This window comes from Lissotriton vulgaris, chromosome 2_1 (genome assembly GCF_964263255.1).
Source record: "Lissotriton vulgaris chromosome 2_1, aLisVul1.2, whole genome shotgun sequence".
NCBI lineage: Eukaryota > Metazoa > Chordata > Amphibia > Caudata > Salamandridae > Lissotriton > Lissotriton vulgaris.
Genome location: NC_141687.1, coordinates 830,718,676 through 830,737,883, shown reverse-complemented (window position 1 = coordinate 830,737,883; position 19,208 = coordinate 830,718,676). Strand labels below are relative to the sequence as shown.

General features: G+C 49.8%; 1 protein-coding gene across 1 annotated transcript in view; it reads right to left on the bottom strand.

Moving 5' to 3' along the window:
- Window positions 1-19,208, bottom strand: part of PCNT (pericentrin) — a 1,129,672-nt gene that overhangs the window by 366,104 nt on the left and 744,360 nt on the right. Inside the window, exon 31 of the mRNA XM_086956243.1 lies at window positions 6,710-7,825. Coding sequence (XP_086812369.1) covers window positions 6,710-7,825 — 1,116 coding nt within the window. The remainder of the gene's footprint in view (window positions 1-6,709; window positions 7,826-19,208) is intronic.

Sequence of the window (19,208 nt, the reverse complement as noted above, 5' to 3'; positions counted from 1 at the left end):
GATCTCTGATGCTGCGACGTTTTGGTCCGGGGGTCTGACGGCCCCGGTTTCCGCCCAAGATTCGATGGCGTGCTTGAAATCGTCTTTCGTGCTCAGACCGGTGGTAGCAATGCCTAGTTCGATGCAAAATTGTTTTAACTCACGATGGCTGTACTCTTCCAATTTCTCCATCTGGAATTTTTCTGTGGATCCGCTCTCTTTGGTTGTCATTGTGGTTTAGTCGTGGGGTGAGTTACTCTCTGTACGTACGCGTTGATTCGGATCGCGCCGCTGGCCACCAATGTTAGACGGGACCTGGAGGGTCGGCCGAGGACAAGGGGAGAGGTCTCCGGGGAGAGCCGTCTCCAGCGATCATACAGACAAGTAACTTCCCCCTCACAGATGGACACCACACAAAGATAAGGTTTAACGTTCTTTATAAGCAATCTTGAAGTACGGTAGAATGGTACAAGGAGGTCAGGACTCAGGGGTCCCCTCAATTCTAGTCTCTTGGATGGGAAAAGGGGGTAGCGGGACAGTCTCGTTACCAATCTGGTAGTTACGATGAGATGATGGGTAGCTCACAATCCTCGAGCTCGGTGTTCTAGGAGGACGGGCAGCGGCAGCGCCAGCAGGTCCCGATGAGATCGTAGGTGGCAACGGTCCGCGGCAGCGCCAGCAGGTCCCGACGAAGGTGGTAGTTACAACGGGCCGCGGCAGCGCCAGCAGGTCCCAACGAGGATGAAGGTTGCAGAGGGCCGCGCCAGCGCCAGCGGGCAGGACGACAGCTCACAAGGCAGGGCTGCGGCAGCGCCAGCAGTCCGTTAAGGATGAGTTCTTCACGGTGTCTCTCGACTCCAGGATACAACTTCCTTCCTGCTCTGGAGCTGCCCCAGTTATAGGGCTGGCGCCCTTTGATGTCCGGACCCTCGCACTTGGAGGTCGGAAGGTCCGGGATGAGGGAATCCAGACACCCAGCAGGGGGGTGGAGCCAGCGCCCGGGGAGGCCGGGGGCGATCGGCACCTGGAGGGGGCGAGCCATCGAAACTCCTTTCTCCCATTGACCTGCCAAGTGGTCCGTTCACCTCCCGGGTGGATGGTGGTGCCGGGCTGAGGCCACGCGGCCTCGTGGTGCAGTGTCCAAGATGGCGGCTGGGCCCGGGCGATGGTGCTGGTGGAGGCCCAGGCCGGTGTTACGGAGATGTTCGGGGGCAGGCGTCCCGTGTAGGACGGGTTACGGGTTACTTCTGTGGGTGGCTTCTGGAGAGTCGGTGTCCTGGCTCTGTCATGCGGGGAGGGGGCGAGCCCCCTTCTGGGGCCTGTCCAACAGTCAATAAGACGAGCACGTTTTAAAGCCCGAAGGCATTCGCACACTGTTCCCCCACACACGCAATAGCGAAAGGGAAAAGCCTAAACAGGCCCAGAGCACGATCCGGATCTGCTCTGCATGCGGAAAAGGAAAAAAACGGACGTAGGCGCGCTGGGGTGGGACTTGTGACCTCGCTGACGTCACCTTCGCTGATAACGCCTGGGCTGAGTCGCATGCTGCTGGGCAAAAATGTTTCCGGATCTAGTCTCACGCCTGGGGATAATTCTACGTGAAGGGATCTGCGGCTAGTAGTCTCTATCAGATAGGGAAGACCCTAACCCTAGAAATCAGATCGCAGAACAGGGAGGATGGGGGGGGGGGGTAAGGAATCTATCACTACGGATGTTTCTTACAGTTATGTAGTTACCAAAGGTCAGCAACTAGTTCATCTGAAAGAAACACATAGCGCTAGATTCCTTACCTCAGAATAGATACCCCAGTGGCGGGTCTGCGAACAAAGATCACACTAGGAAGTCCCGGAGAACAGAACAAAGCCATCTCTCTGGACTTGGCTGTCCAGACAATAGTGCTTAGTTCAAGTGTGCAGCGAGGCCCACGTATCTGCTTGAAATATGTTCTGTAAGGGGACACCACATCCCAACGCTTTAGTGGCAGCTGTCGCCCTGGTGGAATGGGCGCGCAGCCCCAACGGAGGCTCCTTTTTAACCAGAGAATACCAGACTTTAATACACAAGACAACCCATCGGGAGATAGTCCGCTAGTGTACGGCCCGACCTTTCTTGATGCCAACGTAGCCAACAAAGAGTTAGTCATCCACCTGGAACTGTTGTGTGCGGTTCAAATAAAATGAGAGCGCACGTTTTGGGTACAAACGGTGGAGCCTCTGTCCCTCTCTAGAAGGATGCCGAGGCAGAAAGAAGGTGGGCAAAGTGATGGTCTGCCCGATGTGAAAGGCAGTGACAACCTTTGGCAGAAAGGATGGGCGTGTTCTGAGCAAAATCTTGTCCGGATGGACAGATAGAAAGGCGGTTTACAAGAAAGAGCCTGGAGTTCACTCACTCTCCTGGCAGAAGTGATGGCAACAAGTAAAGGAGTCTTCAGAGTTAACAAACGAAGAGGACAGTTGTGAAGAGGCTTAAAGGGAGCGCACATCAAGTATGTAAGACCCAGGTTCAAGTCCCACTGTGGCATTACAGAGGGTATAGGAGGGAAAAGATGAGTAATCCCTTTGAGGAATCTATTTTCAACAGGGGACTTGAAAAGAGAGGGCTGATCAGGGAGCCTGAGAAAGGCCGAAATAGCAGAAAGATAGCCCTTGATGGTGCCCTGAGAAGGGCCCTGCTGGGCCAAAGAAAGAAGCAACAGAAGAACTTCAGAATGAGGGGTTGAAAGGGGATTCACAGCCATTGCTGCGCACCATGCCACAAATTTGTTCCACCTGCAGTCGTATACCAACTTAGTGGAGGGATGCCTTGCTGCCATAATGACATCACAGTCTTCAGGAGGCACCTCAAAAGGAATCAACTGCCGCCGCACAATCTCCACACAAAGAGGGAATCAGGTGCGACTCAAGCACATTGATGGAGAACCCCAGCAAATGCAGGTCGGTTGTACTCTGGAGGTGGGAGACAACTGTCTGTGGCGAGCCCGCCTTCAACAGCCAGTCGTCGAGATAGGGGAAGACTGGAACCCCTGATCTCCGCAGATGAGCTGCGACCACCGTCATCACTTTCGTGAACACCCGAGGGGCGCTGGTAAGCCAAAGGGGAGCACAGTAAACTTAAAGTGCTCGTGGCCTACCGAGAACCGCAGGTAACGCCAGTGGGCCGGCAGGATGGGAATGTGGAAATGTGTGTCCTACAAGTCCAAAGCTACCATCCAGTCTCCCGGGTCAAGAGCAGACCTGAGCTAGAGCTAGCATCTTGAACTTCTCCTTCCGGAGGAAGCGATTGAAGTCCTTGAGATCCAAGATAGGATGCGGGCCCTTGCCTTCTTGGGCACCAAAAAGTAGTGGGAATAACAACCATGTCCTAGTTCTGGCGCAGGAACGGGCTCGATGGTCCCATTGGCCAAGAGGGCCGAGACTTCCTGTTGAAGAAGTGCCAAATGATCCCCCGACATGCAGTGGTACTCGAGTGGTATGGCTGGAGGGGTAGTGGAGGAAGTAGCCCCTTCGGACTATTTGTAAAACCCACCTGTCTGAGGTGATGGTGGGCCAATAGGGGAGGTGATGGCAAATCCTGCCACCCACTGTCATTTGATGGGCCTTAAAGATCAGACTAGGAAGGTTTTGGGGCAGAGGTGGCCGGGGTGGAAGTGGACTGACTCGCCTGCTGGCCCACTGAGACAGCTGCGGCCTGTGGCTCTGAAGCGAATGTGTTGGGGCGTCCCTTCCGTGGCCATGAAAAGAGAGAAAAGCAGAAGGCGGAGGACGGCGAGTGGCGGAGAGGCCCAACAACTTGGCCGTAGCCCGCGATTCCTTTAAGAGCTCCAACGCACTATCTGCCTTGTTGCCAAAAAGGCGAATGCCATCAAAGGGCATGTCAATCAGGGTGATCTGGACATCCATCGAGAAGCCAGTAGTCCTCAGCGAGGTATGGTGGCGGAGAGCCTCTGTCGTGGAAATCGCTCTGCCCAACAAGTCGGCAGTGTCAAGGCACATCGTATTGTGAACTTGGCTGCATCTCTACCCTCAACAATAGCCTGAGCGAGCACTTACCGCCCCTCCTCCAGAAACTGAGGCATCACTTGCGCCACCGTATCCCACACAGAGTGGGAATAACGCCCCATGAGGCATGCGGTGCTCACAGAGCGCAGCCCGGAACTGGCGGAAGAAAAAATCTTCCCAAATTGTTCCAGTCTCTTGGAATCCCTGTCCAGGGGTGAGGTAGGGAATGCGCTCTGGTATGTTGAGGCTTGGACAACCAAGCTCACAGGGGTGGGGTGTTGGGAGAAGAAAATGGGGTCGCCCAGGGCAGGGCGATTAAAGTGCAGCAGTGGCTCCGCAGAGGTAGCCGCCGGCTGACTCACTTCTGTCAGGAGGTTAGTCCTGACGGCCACTGTAGGGAGGTGGAGGGCCTCCGCCGCCCTACGCAACACCACTGTGTAGCTTGCACCATCCTCCGTAGCCACGGTGGAAGAAGTGAGCATGCCAAGGTTAGGAGAGGAGTCCAGACCACTGGCATCCCCTGTTCCTCTGCCCAGTCCAGGTCATACTTGCACTGAGCTTTGAGAGGGTTCTCAGAACCCTCCCAGTCTTCCCCGATTTCTGAAGGCTGATGTACAGGCCTAAAATAAGGAGGCTGGACATATGGGTAGAAAGGCCCCATCTGCGTCTGAATCAGCGTCGAGCGAGGCTGTTCCGGCTCCACATCAGGGTTGAGACCGGGGGCAACGTCGTCGGTGCCATGGGTGACATTGGAGTTAGTGCAAGTGTGGTCGACGTCGGTGGAGGTTTGACGAGGTCAACCGGAGTCGACCGGGATCCAGACCTTGATCCTTGGGGGCCCTGCAGCGCCAGGCCGGAGCCGCCGACAGTTAATGATGAGGACCCCCAGTGGGGCCGACGGGGCCCGAAGGTTCGCCAGCGGGGCCAGACGGCTCAAAGAGACGTGCCATGGCTGACAGAAATTCCCGCAGCCGGGTCGGAGTCGCTGACAGACCCGGGAAGGGCGGGTAGGCAGACAGCGACACAATAGGCTCCGCCAGTGCCGCTTGGGAGGCACCACCCACACACACCGCCACAACAGGCAAGGGGAAGTCGTTGAGAGATGATGCTTCTTCGACTTCTTGTGCTTCGTCTTGCCTGACCCCGAGTGTGAAGACTTCAATCCCGACGAACAATGGTGATGGCTCCGCGACCGGTCCCGCGACCTCCCACGGGACGGGGACCTTGAGCGGCGCGGAGCTGAATGCCGGACTTCAAGCATCTTTCGGGACCGCTCCCACAGAGTCTTGGGTGCCATGGCCTGGCAGTCCAGACACTACTTGGGGTTGAGGTCACACCCCAGGCAGTAGAGACACACGCGGTGCGGGTACGTCACAGACATCTTCCGATGACAGTCCCCGCAAGATTTGAGACTGAGCATCCCTACGACACCAGGAGTCGATTGACTCGAAAAAATAGAGAAGAAAAAGCATTAAAAAACTCAGTCAAAAAATGACTGGGGGTAACGCTCTCTCCGGATCAGCGAGCGAGGGTGGCGTCTAAGTAGCTGCCACCATGTCATCACGGCGACCACAACGCCAACAACTGACGCCGAGCTGCACAACGCCACCTTCCGACACGCAGAGGTACTCCTGACGAAAACTTTTCGGATCCAGTCTGAGGCCTGGGGGTAATTCTAAGGTAAGAAATCAATCACTATGTGTTTCCTTCAGATATTGTCTATAATGTCGCACTCTAAGTCCGTTAACAGAAAGAAGCTGTTCAGTTATTTGGTATTGAGGCATCCTCTTCTGCAGTTAAAAGCATGGTTCGGTCTCATCTATGCCTCAACAAAGCGGTGCTGAGAAAATGAACTTCTGTCAGGAAAATTTGATAATTTACCAAGTATCATTATAAGATCCTTGCCATGAAAGAATTTGACGTATCATCTTTGTACAATTTGAACATGGAACTTTTAAACTCAGAAGTAGAATGCACAGTCAAAACTGCATTGTAAAAATCTGGCACAAACCCCACAAAGTTGTAAAAGTGGTGGGTGCCATCAGTTCCAAAAGCAACTTATCGCAATAAGCAGAGCTGAGAACACACCTTTGCTCCAATGAGCATGCCTCAAACCACACTAATATTTGGTAAAGAAAGTGCAATGAAGACAATGGTCACATTAAGCCTAGATATGTCAATGCGAATACCTAAATTGTGATCCTAGTCCTTGCTAGAAGCATGGGAAAATTCACTCAGATGACTCCGTTCATCCAACTACTCTATCAGCACATGGTTCTTGAAACTACATTAATTTTTGTACTTAAAGAAATGCAGTGGTTACAAAGAAAATGTAGGAATAATTGCAAAACAATCAAGACATTTCAACCAAGAGCATCAACATGGACAGGGCCTGAAGGAGATACAGAGATGCTCACACAAGAAATGTACTGTAGTTTTACGTGCTAGTTTCTAGTGACAGAGTCACAAATACTAGTGAAAGAGTTTACATACTGAATGCTCTGACTAACATTCAGTAAGGAAAACACAAAGGGGTTGAATATCTGCTCTTCAACTGATGCTCGTCAAAAATCTTGCAGTGACTCTTAACGTATTCCTGCCAATAAAGGTCAGACACATTCCCAGCTGTTTCCTACCATAGAAATGATCACAATGCATGACTTGGCACAGAATCTACAGTTATATTTGAAATCACTAAGTGATGAAAAGGAATAAAGGAATTGTGTACATACCACCATGGGTTCCAAGGTCTGCTCCTCAGACTTTAGGTGAGAGGTCAGGGCCTCAAAGCCCTTCAGTTTCTTGGTAAGAGCCAGAACCTTCAAATCCCGCTCAGTCAGTTTTCGTTGGAGCTCACTTATCACATCAGCAAGACCATTTTCCTTTTCTTTGTAGCCAGGCAGCAGAGCCCAAAGCTCATTTTGTGCAGAGTGCAGAGTCTGCAGTTCTCTCACATTTTCCTGGATTTGGGCTTGAAATTTTGCGGAATTGGCCTGAAGACTATCAATTTCCCTACAGTAGTTCTTTTCTTTCTGATGTAGGTCTTCCAGTAGTAAAGCTTGCTTTGTGCTCTCTAGTCTGACAGCCTGTAATTGTTCTGCCTCACTCTTGAAGATAGCCTCTCTCTTTGTAAGCTCTGACTGCAGCTCAGCCACCTTCGCAGTCATGTATTCACAATCAGTCAGTTCAGACATCCTTTGCTCTTCCAAGGTCTTCAGTTGCAGCTCTCTCTCTAACAGAGTGGCTTCTTTCTCCCTGAGCATGTCCTCAAATTCCTGAATCTTAGAAGAAAGTATTTCTATCTCGGAATTCCTCTCGGACAGGTGTGCAGTCAATAGGTCATATTCTTCGTGAAGGGTATTGTAGTTCAACCTTACGGAATCCATTTCCTGGAGCTGTTGACTTGCTGACATTTGCACATTTTGAAGGTTCTGCTCCAAAATGTTCATCTCAGTCCTGAAATGGGAATCCTTTTCTTCCAGCTCTTGTTGCAGAGCCTCTCGATTAGAACTTACTTGGTCAAACTCCTCTTGAAGTGCCTTCAGGGCAGACTCCAAAACCTTGTTTCCCTGTTGGCTGTCTTCAGGTGACTTCTGTGACCCCTTTCGGAGCTCATCCTGAAGATTTTCCACTGTACCAAGCCCCAGCTCATCGAGGTTATCCTGACTGTCACTGACTTCATGACGAATAGGACCTAAAAGTGCCAGCTCCTGTTGCAGTTTCTCAATCACCTCATGTAGCTGTTCTACCTCCTCATCCTTATCCATGCGTAATCGCTCTTGGTCCCCACGAAGGTGCTCGATACATGATTTTAGTTCTTCCATTTCAGCATTCTCATAGTCAACAACCTAGAGAAAAACAAAAAAATAAATAACCACCTGTAGGAAAGTTTATTGATAATAGACCCTTCATTATAGATTCTACTTAGCCGTTTCCCATTAGGAACAAAAGATTATCGCATGACCAGGTTCAGGATACTCATCTAATCCTGCTGAGAAGATACCAAAGCTTCTGCATCAGTGGAAGACAGAGCAGGAGGAGTAATTAAAGAATCCAGAAAAAAGTTTGCATGCTAATGTCAAATGTGGAATACCATTTCTGCAATTATCGAAATTCTGGAAAATGAACAAACATTCCTATGTGAAAAATATATTTGGCATGTCTAGGTGGTCATCTTTGGCTACAGTGCGATGGTAATGAAAAATCGTGATAATGTGGGCCCTATTAACTTTGACGTATGCAAATGTTTTCATTCAGATGAGAATGTACTACAAGGAATGTCTATTGGGCCACTTCCATCTTAAAGCCTACTTTCAAATTAAATTTAAAAAATGCTCATATTTGTTTGGCTGAATTGGATTCCTTGAAGGTGAATAAAAAGCTGAAAATTTTATTTTGAAATCTGTACCAAGTTTTTAGAAACTTAGCTTTTAAAACATCTATTCTTTAGGGTTCAAGTCATAACAGACCTACTTGAGACTATTTATGTTGGGGGGGCCTCAGTGCTAAAGAACAAGTTACTTATCCTCTGTAACAATATATCTGTAATAGACCTATATCAGGTTTAGATTCCTTACCTTAGAATTACCCCAGGCGACAGACTGGAGCCGGAGAATTTTTTTCACAGCAGTACCCTTGCGCGTCGGTCGGTAGGCACTGGGATGACGCCGCAGAATCTACTTAGATGCCGCCCCTGCACACAGAGGTCAGTTCTTTACACAACATTCCACGCCAGAAGCACAGAGACATGCAAGACACGGACCACTGGTGCACAAACCGAGGGCCCTGAAAAGGAGTCCCTTACACTAGAAATCAGTTGGAAGAAAGGGGAGGATGGATGGGGCGGCAAGGAATCTATAACTAAAATATGTCTCAAACAGATATATAATTGCCGAAGGTAGGTAATGTGTTCATCTGAAATAGACTATTAGTTATAGATTTCTTACCTTAGAATAGATACCCCAGCAATACCAACCCCGGAGATGGGTCTGTGAACCAAGTTCACACCAGAAAGTCCTAGAGAACAGCATGGCCAAAGAAGCCGCCTCTACGGACTTCAGTATCCAAGCAATAATGTCTAGTGAACATGTGCAGAGATGCCCATGTAGCTGCCTGGCAGATGTCATTGAGTGGGACTCCGCGTCCCAAAGCAGTAGTGGCTGCAGTCACCCTGGTGGAGTGGACGTGCAATCCTACTGGAAGCTCCTTCTTCGCCAAGGAATAGCACATTTTGATACAAAGAACGACCCACCGAGAGATCGTGAACCCCAGCGAATGCAGGAGGTCCGCCGTAGTCTGGAGGTGGGAGACGACAGCCTAGGGCGAGCCTGCCTTCAACAGCCAGTAGTTGATAGGGGAAGACTGAAACTGCTGATCTGCGCAGATGAGCTGCGACCACCGCCATTACTTTCGTGAACACTAGAGGGGTGCTCGTAAGGCCAAAGGGGAGCAGGTAAACTGAAAATGCTCGTGGCCTACCATGAACCGTAGGTAACACCGGTGGGCAGGCAGGACGAGGATGTGAAAATGAGCGTCCTGCAAGTCCAACGCTACCATCCAGTCTCAAGGGTCGAAGGGCAGACAGAACCTGAGCCAATGCCAACATTTTGAACTTCCCCTTCCGGAGAAAACAGTTTGACGTTCCCGAGATCTAAGATAGAACACAGGCCATTGTCCTTCTTGGGCACCAGGAAGTAGTGGGAAAAACAACCACAACCTACTTCTGGGGCAGGAACTCGCTCAATAGCTCCCTTGGCCTAGAGAACTGTAACTTTCTGACAGAGAAGAGCCAAGTGCAATGGAATTGTGATGGCATGGATAGGGGAGAGGGGGGGGGGGTAATCTTGAAAGGGAGAGAGGATCCCCTGGGGACTATCTGCAAAACCCACCTGTCCAATAAGGAAGGTTTGGAGGCGGCTGCAGAGGGGGCACTGGTGGACTGGGCTGCCCGCTCGCACCCAGACCCACAGCACTGGGTCCCACGTCCCTGGACACGCAGAAGCTGGCCAGCTTGTGCCAGACTGTGGCTCTGGGAGGAACGTGGTGGGGCACCCCTTCCGTAGTCACGAAAGAGGCAAAAGGTAGACTGCATGGGGCGAGATGTAGTCACAAGGCCCAAGGACCTGGCCGTAGCCCTAGAATCCTTGAAGCGCTCAAGCACGTGGTCTGCCTTGTTGTCAAACAAGCGACTGCCATCAAAGGGCATGTCCAAAAGGGTTGATTGGACATCGCCCCAAAACCCAGTGGACCTCAGCCAGGTGTAGCTTCCGACGTAGAAATAGTCCTGCCTAGCGAGTCGGCGGTATCCACCCCATAGGGAATGGCAAACTTTGCAGCATTTCTCTCTTCGGCAACCGCACGGGAGAGTACAGCCCGGGCCTCATCAAAGCACTGAATATTCCCGCCCATGTGAGGGGACTCCGGAAATAATAAAAAAATGATATATAGAAACCATATATGTACAGCTCTACATATATATACACAAACATATATCATTTTTCCCATACTAATGCAGCTCCCAAATGGAGGCTAAACAATGTAGTGGCACACATAAGAATTGCATTTGCCAATACATAAAAGACACAGGAGGACAATTAACACTTGGACTCTGTCTTTTAATGAGTAAAAGCACTCAAAGGGCAAAACCTGCACATAAGCAGACATTGTTAGCCTACAGGCTGCATTGCAAAACAATAGAATGGAAAATGAAAGCATTTTCAACAAAACTGGCACCGTGCCATTAAGCCAGCCATGACCCTTAGCTTCCCATCATGCCCAAGTTGTGACAGTTGGGTCAGATTCTCTTTGCATAACCCTGAAGATCAGAGGCCAAAGATATCTTTTAACACTTCAGAAACAACCACATGTGTCTGGGGAGGAGGGTGGGTTGCTTATTACTGATGAGGATACCCCTAGAAGAGAACTAGGATTACAGGTAAGTAACTTATCCTTCTCTTCCTGGGTATCCTCATCAGTAGATATAAGCACTGAATAGAATAGCAAGTCCATCAACCACCTGCAGACAAACGAGAACACACAGTGATTCAAGCAACAACATCAGAAAAAATCAGCTGTTTAACAGATTTCTCAAGGAGGCTTGCCCTACTTTAGTGTCCGCTTTGGTATCCGAGTCAAGACAATAGTGTCTTGTAAACGTGTGTACTGATCTTCAAGTTGAGGCTTTGCATACCTCGGAGAGAGGTACATTATTGAGGAAAGAAGTTGTGGCTGCTTTTCCTCTTGAGGAATGAGCTTTGGGAGCGGACAAGAGAGGTTTCCCTGCCAACTGATAAGCTAGTTTAATGCAAGAAACTATCCATCTGGAGATGGACCTTTTTGTCGCTGGGAAACCTATTCTGACTGAACCATAGTTGATAAAGAGGTGATCAGCCTTTCTTATAGACTTCGACCTTTCTAGATAGAACTTCAACACCCTTTTAAGGTCTAACGAGTGAAGGGCCCTCTCCGCTGGGATCGAGGGGTTAGGAAAAAAGGTGTGGAGTGAAATGGTTTGATTTACGTGAAAATCCGATACTACCTTGGGAAGGAAGGACGGATGAGTGCTGAGCACCACCCTATTGAGATGGAAAACCAGATAGGGTTCTTTGGAGCAGAGTGCCTGAATCTCACTCACCCTACGAGCTGAGGTGATAGCCACCAAGAACACGACCTTCCACAGAAGGGGTTGCAAGGTCGTCTTGTGAATCGGTTCAAAGGGCGGACCCATCAGCCTGAACAGTATTAAACTCCGTTCCCAAGGAGGTGAAGGGGGCCGCACCGGAGGGTACACCTTCTTAAAGCCCAAAAGGAAATCCTTCACCACTTGTAACTGAAAAAAGGTGGGTTGAGAAGGGGAACACCTATAAGCTGTAAAGGCCGCCATGTGCACTTTAATGGAGGAGAATTTCAAACCTGCTCTTGCTAGATTAAGTAGATAAGGCAAAACTACATCCTCCTGCCCCCTGGTGGGACTACAATTATTTTGCACACACCACATGTAGAAGCGGTTCCATTTGCCAGGCTAGGAGTGCCTGGTGGAAGGTCTCCTTGTCTCTTTCAGTATAGACATACAGTCTTGAGATAGACCTGGATGCCCATAATGGAGTACCTCAGGAGCCATGCTGCCAAGTTCAGTGATGGAAGGTTGGGATGATGGATCCCCCGTTCATCTTGGACAGCAGGTCTGGTCTGCACGGCAGCCTCCCGTGTGGCTTCAGTGACATATGTAGAAGGTCCGGGTACCACCACTGCCTCGGCCATTCCGGAGCCATCAGAATCATTGTGGTGTCTGAGTGCGACAGCTTGGTCACCACTTTCGGGATGAGAGGCAGGTGTGGAAAAAGCATACACAAATGCCCCGGACCAGTTGATCAAAAGGGCATTCCCCCTCGATCCTGGTCGGTAGTATCTTGAAGCCTGGAAGACAGAGCGTCCACCTGTAAATTCTGCTCCCCTGGCAGATGAACTGCTGTGATGGATAGCTTCCTCCTAAGCAGCCAGTTTCACAGAGTCCTCGATCAAGTTCTCCCCTGCTTGTTCAGGTAGTACATTGTGGTGGTATTGTCTGTCTGTACTAGGATGGAACTCTCCTGAATCAAAGGAAGGAACGCCTTGAGTGCCAGGTGAACCACCCTGAGCTCTAGCACGTTGATATGGTACAATTGCTCTTTCGAGGACCATAGGCCTTGCATCTGAAGAGAGCCCATGTGGGCTCCGCATCCTCAGACGCGTCTGATCAGAGTCTGAGATGGAGGAGCTTGATGGAATAGAAATCCTACTTCCAGGTTGTCTCTTTTCATCCACCATGGAATTGAAGCTTTGGCACTCTTTGATCGACAGACCTTGTCTTCCCAGCGAGACGACCTCTGGTCCCACTTGTCCTCCAGATCCTGCTGTAGAGGATGCATTTTCAATCTGGCTTTGCGCACCAAAAAAATGCAGGATGCCATCGATTAGAGTACAGATGCTATCTGCCGTACTGACGACCAGTTGCTTTTTAGAATTTTCCTACACTTTTGGATGAGGGATAATGGTCTCTCCTCCGAAGGAAACACTCTTCCTTGCTCGGAGTCTATCAGTGCTCCCAAAAAGTGGATTGCTCGAGTGGGCTGTTGCGTTGACTTTTGGTAGTTACGTGCAGGCCCAGTTTTTGACAGAGCCGTAGCAGTGGTTCTTCACTTCCTGGGTCGGGCCCTTTATCAACCAATCGTCTAGATAAGGGTAGGTGAAGAAGCCCCTGCGCCTCAGAGCAGCTGCTATCACGGCCATGCACTTTGTGAACACCCGGGGAGCCGATTTTAGCCCGAAGGGCAGCACCTTTAATTGATAATGGGATGTTCCAACTACAAATCTCCGATATTGCCAGTGATGTTGATTTATCGGTATATGAAAGTAGGCATCCTGCAGATCCATCGAACACATTCAATCTCCTTCGCGCAGGTGAGGATACATTTGGTGGAGAGCCAGCATGCAAAACTTTTCTCGTTTGATGGTATTTTTGAGTGTTCTTAGATCCCAAATGGGTCTGTACTCCGACTTTTGTTCACCAGGAAGTATCTGGAATACACTCCCAGACCTCTTTGTGACCGCGGGACCTTCTCTATAGCTGACTTTTTGGAGAAGGATGCCCACTTCCCTCTGTAGCATGTTGACCTGGTAATTTGATGATGTTACCGGAGGGATTGAGGTGGGACGACGTCGGAAACGTCGAGTACCCATTTCGAATCGTGGTCAGCACCCATTGGTCGTTTGTGATGTCTAACCACTCTTGTACATGATTTTCCACACTTCCTCCTATTTGAGCGGTGCACGGCACTGGAGGAAGCAGAGACTCATTGCTTTGCTGGAGATTTGGTAGAGGTGGATGACTGACGCTTCCCTCCTCTTCCCCGGTTAGATAGTCGATTTTAAAATTGCGATCTCTGCTGACCTTGTTGGGTCTGGTTCTTTTGCCAATGAGGGGTTTGAACCCTCTTTTGGAACGATCGGCCGTCAGTGTTGCAGTAGCGACGATGGAACTCTTTATTTTTCTCCAATCCTGCCGCCTTCGGGTTATCCATCTCAATCTTCATCCGCACCATCTCCTCATCGGTGTGTGGTTCAAACAGCCATGACCCGGAAAATGGTAGATTGACTATTCTGGATTGCGCCTCTGGCTTCAGAGCTGTTCAGCGAAGCCATGAAGATCTCCTGGCACAAATTCTGTGTGCGCATAAATGCGCTGAAGGAGTCCCTCCATCCGCCTCCATACTTATCACTTGGTTCGCCACCAAGCCGCCCTTTTGCAGGACTTCCTCCAAGTCTTTTTGGTCCTTCTTGGGTAGTTTCTTAAAGAACCGTTGCAGTGAATCCCATAGTGCTCTATCGTATCTTCCCAATAGAGCCGATGCACTGGAGACTTTGAGCATGAATGAGGAGGTACCACATACTTTCCTACCCCATGAGTCCTGCGTCTTGCCCTCCGGAGGGACTGTGGACGAGGAGACCACCGAATGTGTCTTTCTAGCTGCAGCCACAATTACGGAATCCGGTTTTGGATCTGACTTTAAGAACTCTGGATCATCCACCGACGGGCGATACTTCTTAAGAATTCTCGCCGGTGCAGTCTTGAGTGGCTGGCGTGAGAAAAATGTCCATTACTGGTTTCAGCAGGCCCGGTACCAGAGGCAGTAACGGGCGAGAGGAGGCCCTCTGATTCAGCGTTTCAAAAATGACTAAAGAGGTACTCTGCTGAACAGGCATGGGGATGTTGAGCTTGGATGCCCCGCTAGCCAGCAAGTCCTGGAACGTGCTTACATCATGCACTGGAGATATCCTTGATGGTGTGCTATCTGTAAGAGTAGGCGAATAGTCCCTCTTTGAGGAATACGTTGAGGAGGTGGAAGGAGTAAAGAACCTGTGCCGCCTTCTGCTGCGAAATCTTGACCTTCCCCTAGGTGCTGGTACAGGGGAAGTACGCGCTCTTCCTCTTGGAGGAGACAGATCTGATTCCTGAGCTAGACGAGCTAGCGGAGACCTGTGAGCCGGGCTGGGTTCTCTTCTAGCCTCCCTAGTACCTGTGTGATCCACCCAATGGTACAGGGATTGCAACCATCTGGGAGAGAGGTGGAGAGATGTATGCATCTGTGCTTTACCAGAGAAACGTATTGGAGACTTCTCCACTTCCTGACAAGCTTCTGCAGCATGATGGGAATCAGAGTGCGATCCCTGGCTGCTTGAAGAAGAGATCACCACCTCTGGAGTACTGGAGATGGACCGATGCGAACCTGCGCTCGACGTAGATGAAGGAGACAAAGAGGCTTGCTTTGTCTGACGCAGACGGAGACCTCTGTCTTGGCGTCGCTTGCGAAGTGGATCTTTGCTTCAACGCCGCTCTGGAATGTGTGTATTAGTGTTGATCGTTTGGACGGAGATCTGTGTCTCGACGTCGACCTTCGATCCTTAAAAGGAGTACTGTGCCTCTACATAGACTGCTGCGCCAAAGGGGAGGACTGTGCCTCAACCTCGATCTTCTCACGACGGAGACTCCTACCTCGACCTTGCTCTTTTAGACGGAGGACTGTACCTCAACGTCGACTGATGCCTTAACGGAGACACTTGCCTCGACGTCGATCTTGGTTGCTTCGACTTAGGGCTATGCCTGGATGTCGAACGTCTACGTTTCGACGGAGGGCTGCGCATCAACGTCGAGCTTTGTTCCTTCGACAGAGGGCTGCGCCTTGATGTCTAGCTTCGTTCCTTCGACGGAGGGCTGCGCCTAGACGTCGACAATGGCACCGACGGAGACTGGTGCCTCGACGTCGAGTGTCTTGCCGGCCTTAGAAGTTAAAGAGCGGCACTCCTGCGCCCGATCCCGCCGCTGGAGCCTTCAACGTCGAGCCCGACGCCGAAGGGGAACATACCGGGACCTTGCTCCTCGAAGTCGAACTCTCCCTTATCTTCGACTTCATAGGCTACCTACCTCTTTCTGAGAGGCCATAGATCCTGATTCTCTCCCTTTCTTTTGAGAGTTCTTTTAGACAGCTTTCTGCAGTGTGGACATGAGGAAGGAGAGTGGGAATCGGGCAGACACAGAATACACACCTCATGTGTAACGGTCTTCGCCTTCTTGCCACAGGCAGGGCAAGGGTCGAATAAAGAAGGCATTTTTTACAGAGAAAAATTGCTTCTGCCACAAAAAAATGGCTTATCCTGTACTCCAATGTCAAAAGACGTTTAGTGAAGCTAAGAAAACCCCCAAAAGTAGAGAATTTTTGATTGTAAAGCCAAAAAAGTAGAGAGCTGTAAATCCAGGGTCCTGACAGAAGGAGCCGGAAAGAACAACTGACCCAACTGTCACCCCTGAGGCATGATGGGAAGCTAGGGGTCATGGCTGCCTTAAAGGCACGGTGCCAGTTTTTGTTGAAAATGCTTTCATTTTCCATGCTATTGTTTTGCAATGCAGCCTATAGTCTAACAATGTCTGCTTATGTGCAGGTTTTAGCCTTTAGTGTTTTTACTCATTAAAAGACAGAGTTCAAGTGCTAATTGCCCTCCTGTGTCTTTTATGTATTGGCAAATGCAATTCTTAAGTGTGCAACTACATTGTTTAGCCTCCATTTGGGGGTTGCATTAGTATGGGGAGGAAATATCTATCTATCTATCTATATATATATATATATAGATATATATATCCTACTGGCGGTCGCCAGTAGGTAGTTATAGTTAGGACCTAGTTTCCATAGGAAATCCGCAACATTCTATTGGAAATAACTTTGGCGCCGGTTGATGACTCTTCGTGAATTTCTCAAAGAAGATGGCCCGCTCCGCTCCTTCCCTGAAAGTTTTGGGTGGGATTTGTCAAGTGGGGGCTGAGAAAAAAGGGGGGTCCCCAAAAGATGTTTTCCCCATGTTATTTTCCATAGGACGATTAGACACGGCTACAGCCCGAACGGGTGAACGGAGTTACAAGAAATTTGGCAAAATGGTAAAGTCTGATTCGCAGATCGCCCTTTTGTTTAAATTGTGTAAATCCCTCCAGTAGTTGTTGAGAAAATCGAATTTGAAAAAATGTATATATCTATAAGCGCGCACCGTGCGCGCATCAGGTGTGCGCAGGCGGAATTCTGATTTGCTGTTTGACGCCTATGAACATTCGATTCGGTGGTAACCAGGAAGTGTTGGCCGCCATTTTGTCAGTGTGAGGCTGAAAAGAGGGCAAAATAAAAGTGAAGAACATGAAAAGGGGGCAGGGTAGAGTGTCCCTGACCCCCTAGGCTTTCCCAGGGGTCACTGTAGGACCCCGAAGGCCAAAATAAATTTTTTTTTTAATTAGCGAGGTGCACGCACCCTAGAGGCTCAAGAGAGTGAAAAACAAAAGTGGAGAACGTGAAAAGGGGTTATGGTAGAGACTCTCTGACCCCCTAGGCCTTCTCAGGGGGTCCCTGAAGGACCCCCTATTTTCAAGTCACATGACTTTACATGCGCGCACGGGTGCTCGACCGTCGCATACAAATGGCGTTTTGCCAGATTTTCCTAAAAAACGTGAAAAGGAGGCAGGGAAGAGACTCCCTGACCCCCTAGGCCTTCTCAGGGGGTCCCTGAAGGACCCCGAGGGGCAAAAAAAAAACATTAAAAAAAATATATATATATTTGCGAGGTGTGCGCACGTTGTAAAAAAATCACACAAAAAAAGGAAAACACAATACACATTGTATTCACTTATAAATGCATCTTATTGACTTATGCAAACAATGGATCATACTTACATTTACTCACCTACACACTTCTACAAACACCACTTCCTCTATTCATCTATACACTTAGGCTGTTATAAAATGACTATTAGAAATATTTAGTTCTCCATACAGTGACCTATACAATCACAAATTCTTAGGCTCACTTAATTAGATATAACTGTAACATACCTGCTTTTTTATGCAAATTTAATGGAGATATACTATTGAGAGACATATTTAATCTCCAACACACCCATAAACATATACACTCACTTAAACAAGTGTTATAACATGTAGTCTTAACCTCATTTACCTACTGTTAGACCGGTCAGCCCTCTGTGTGGTCCCTCCTATTTAATTATTTATTTTTGTCCCCTTTTTGCTCCTTAATCTTTTTATTTTGACGTCCACTGGCATTTTTCAGGTGTTGACCTAGGGGTTAGGTGCTCCTTGCCCCTGTAGGTTTTTTTTCCCCTGCCTTAGGTGCCTTTTCGGACTAAAAATATGGGATACACAAAATGGAGGCAAGTAACTGCCATAACTGTTTTCTTCAGGGAATAGACCCATAGGACAATATAGGGAAGCTCCAGAACCTTCCAGCTGGTTCTGGAAGCCTGAGGCTAGCCTATAAAAGGGTCAACGCCAGGGCAGCCACTTTAGGAGTGGGAAACCAGAGAGTTCAGTTAGGAGTCCAGACCACTGGTCAGGGAGGTCAGTGCACTGAAGAAGGGTTTATTGTCCCTTGGGACTGCTATCCCTCGCTGTCGACACTCCCCCTGTGTGAGGATCTGACCCTGCTGCTTTGAGGACGGGAAATCACCTCTGCCCCTTTTGCCCTGTGAGAGAAGTCCGGGACTCAGGGGAGGGGTGAGTGGGCATGCAAGCCCGTAGGAGAGAAGGAAAGAATAGCCTCTTCACATAAGGGACTGGATTTTCTGTATTTCATCCCCCTTCTGCCCTCGCTGAATCGCCTGAAGGTCCGGTTCACAGACTTGGTAAAAATCAGACCAAACTCCTCAGACTCTGCACCCTCCCCCCTGGCGCAGGTTCCAAGTTGTCAAAGTTCCTGACTGGAATGGAGCGTACCTGACTGGGCTGCTGCAGGCCGCTTGGAGCCCCGTGGAGTTGGTACGGAGCTGGATGCGATCCCGCTGGTGACTCGGAGTCCGAGCGGTGCGGAGAAGGGAGGTGTCCTGTAGGAGGTGAGGCGATCGGGTGCGAGTGCAGTCCCGCCCAGCGCTGACAGTGAAGAGCGCAGGTAGGCGGGACGATCCCGAAGGAAGCCAGACCCCGGGGATTCTTCCCTGCTTGGAGAGCGGAAGGGTGGAGACACCAGGGGCCGGCTTCTGGCAGGCGGGGTCAGCTGTAGTTCCTTCCCGTGCGCCAGCCGCAAAGGGCCTTCCCGACTGCAGAGAACGTCGGATAAGGGGACGAATCTTCTCCGAGCGCTAGAGAACACGATGGCCTTGGAAACCGCTCACTTCGTCAAGTAAGGTGGGGGATTTGGGCTTGTGGG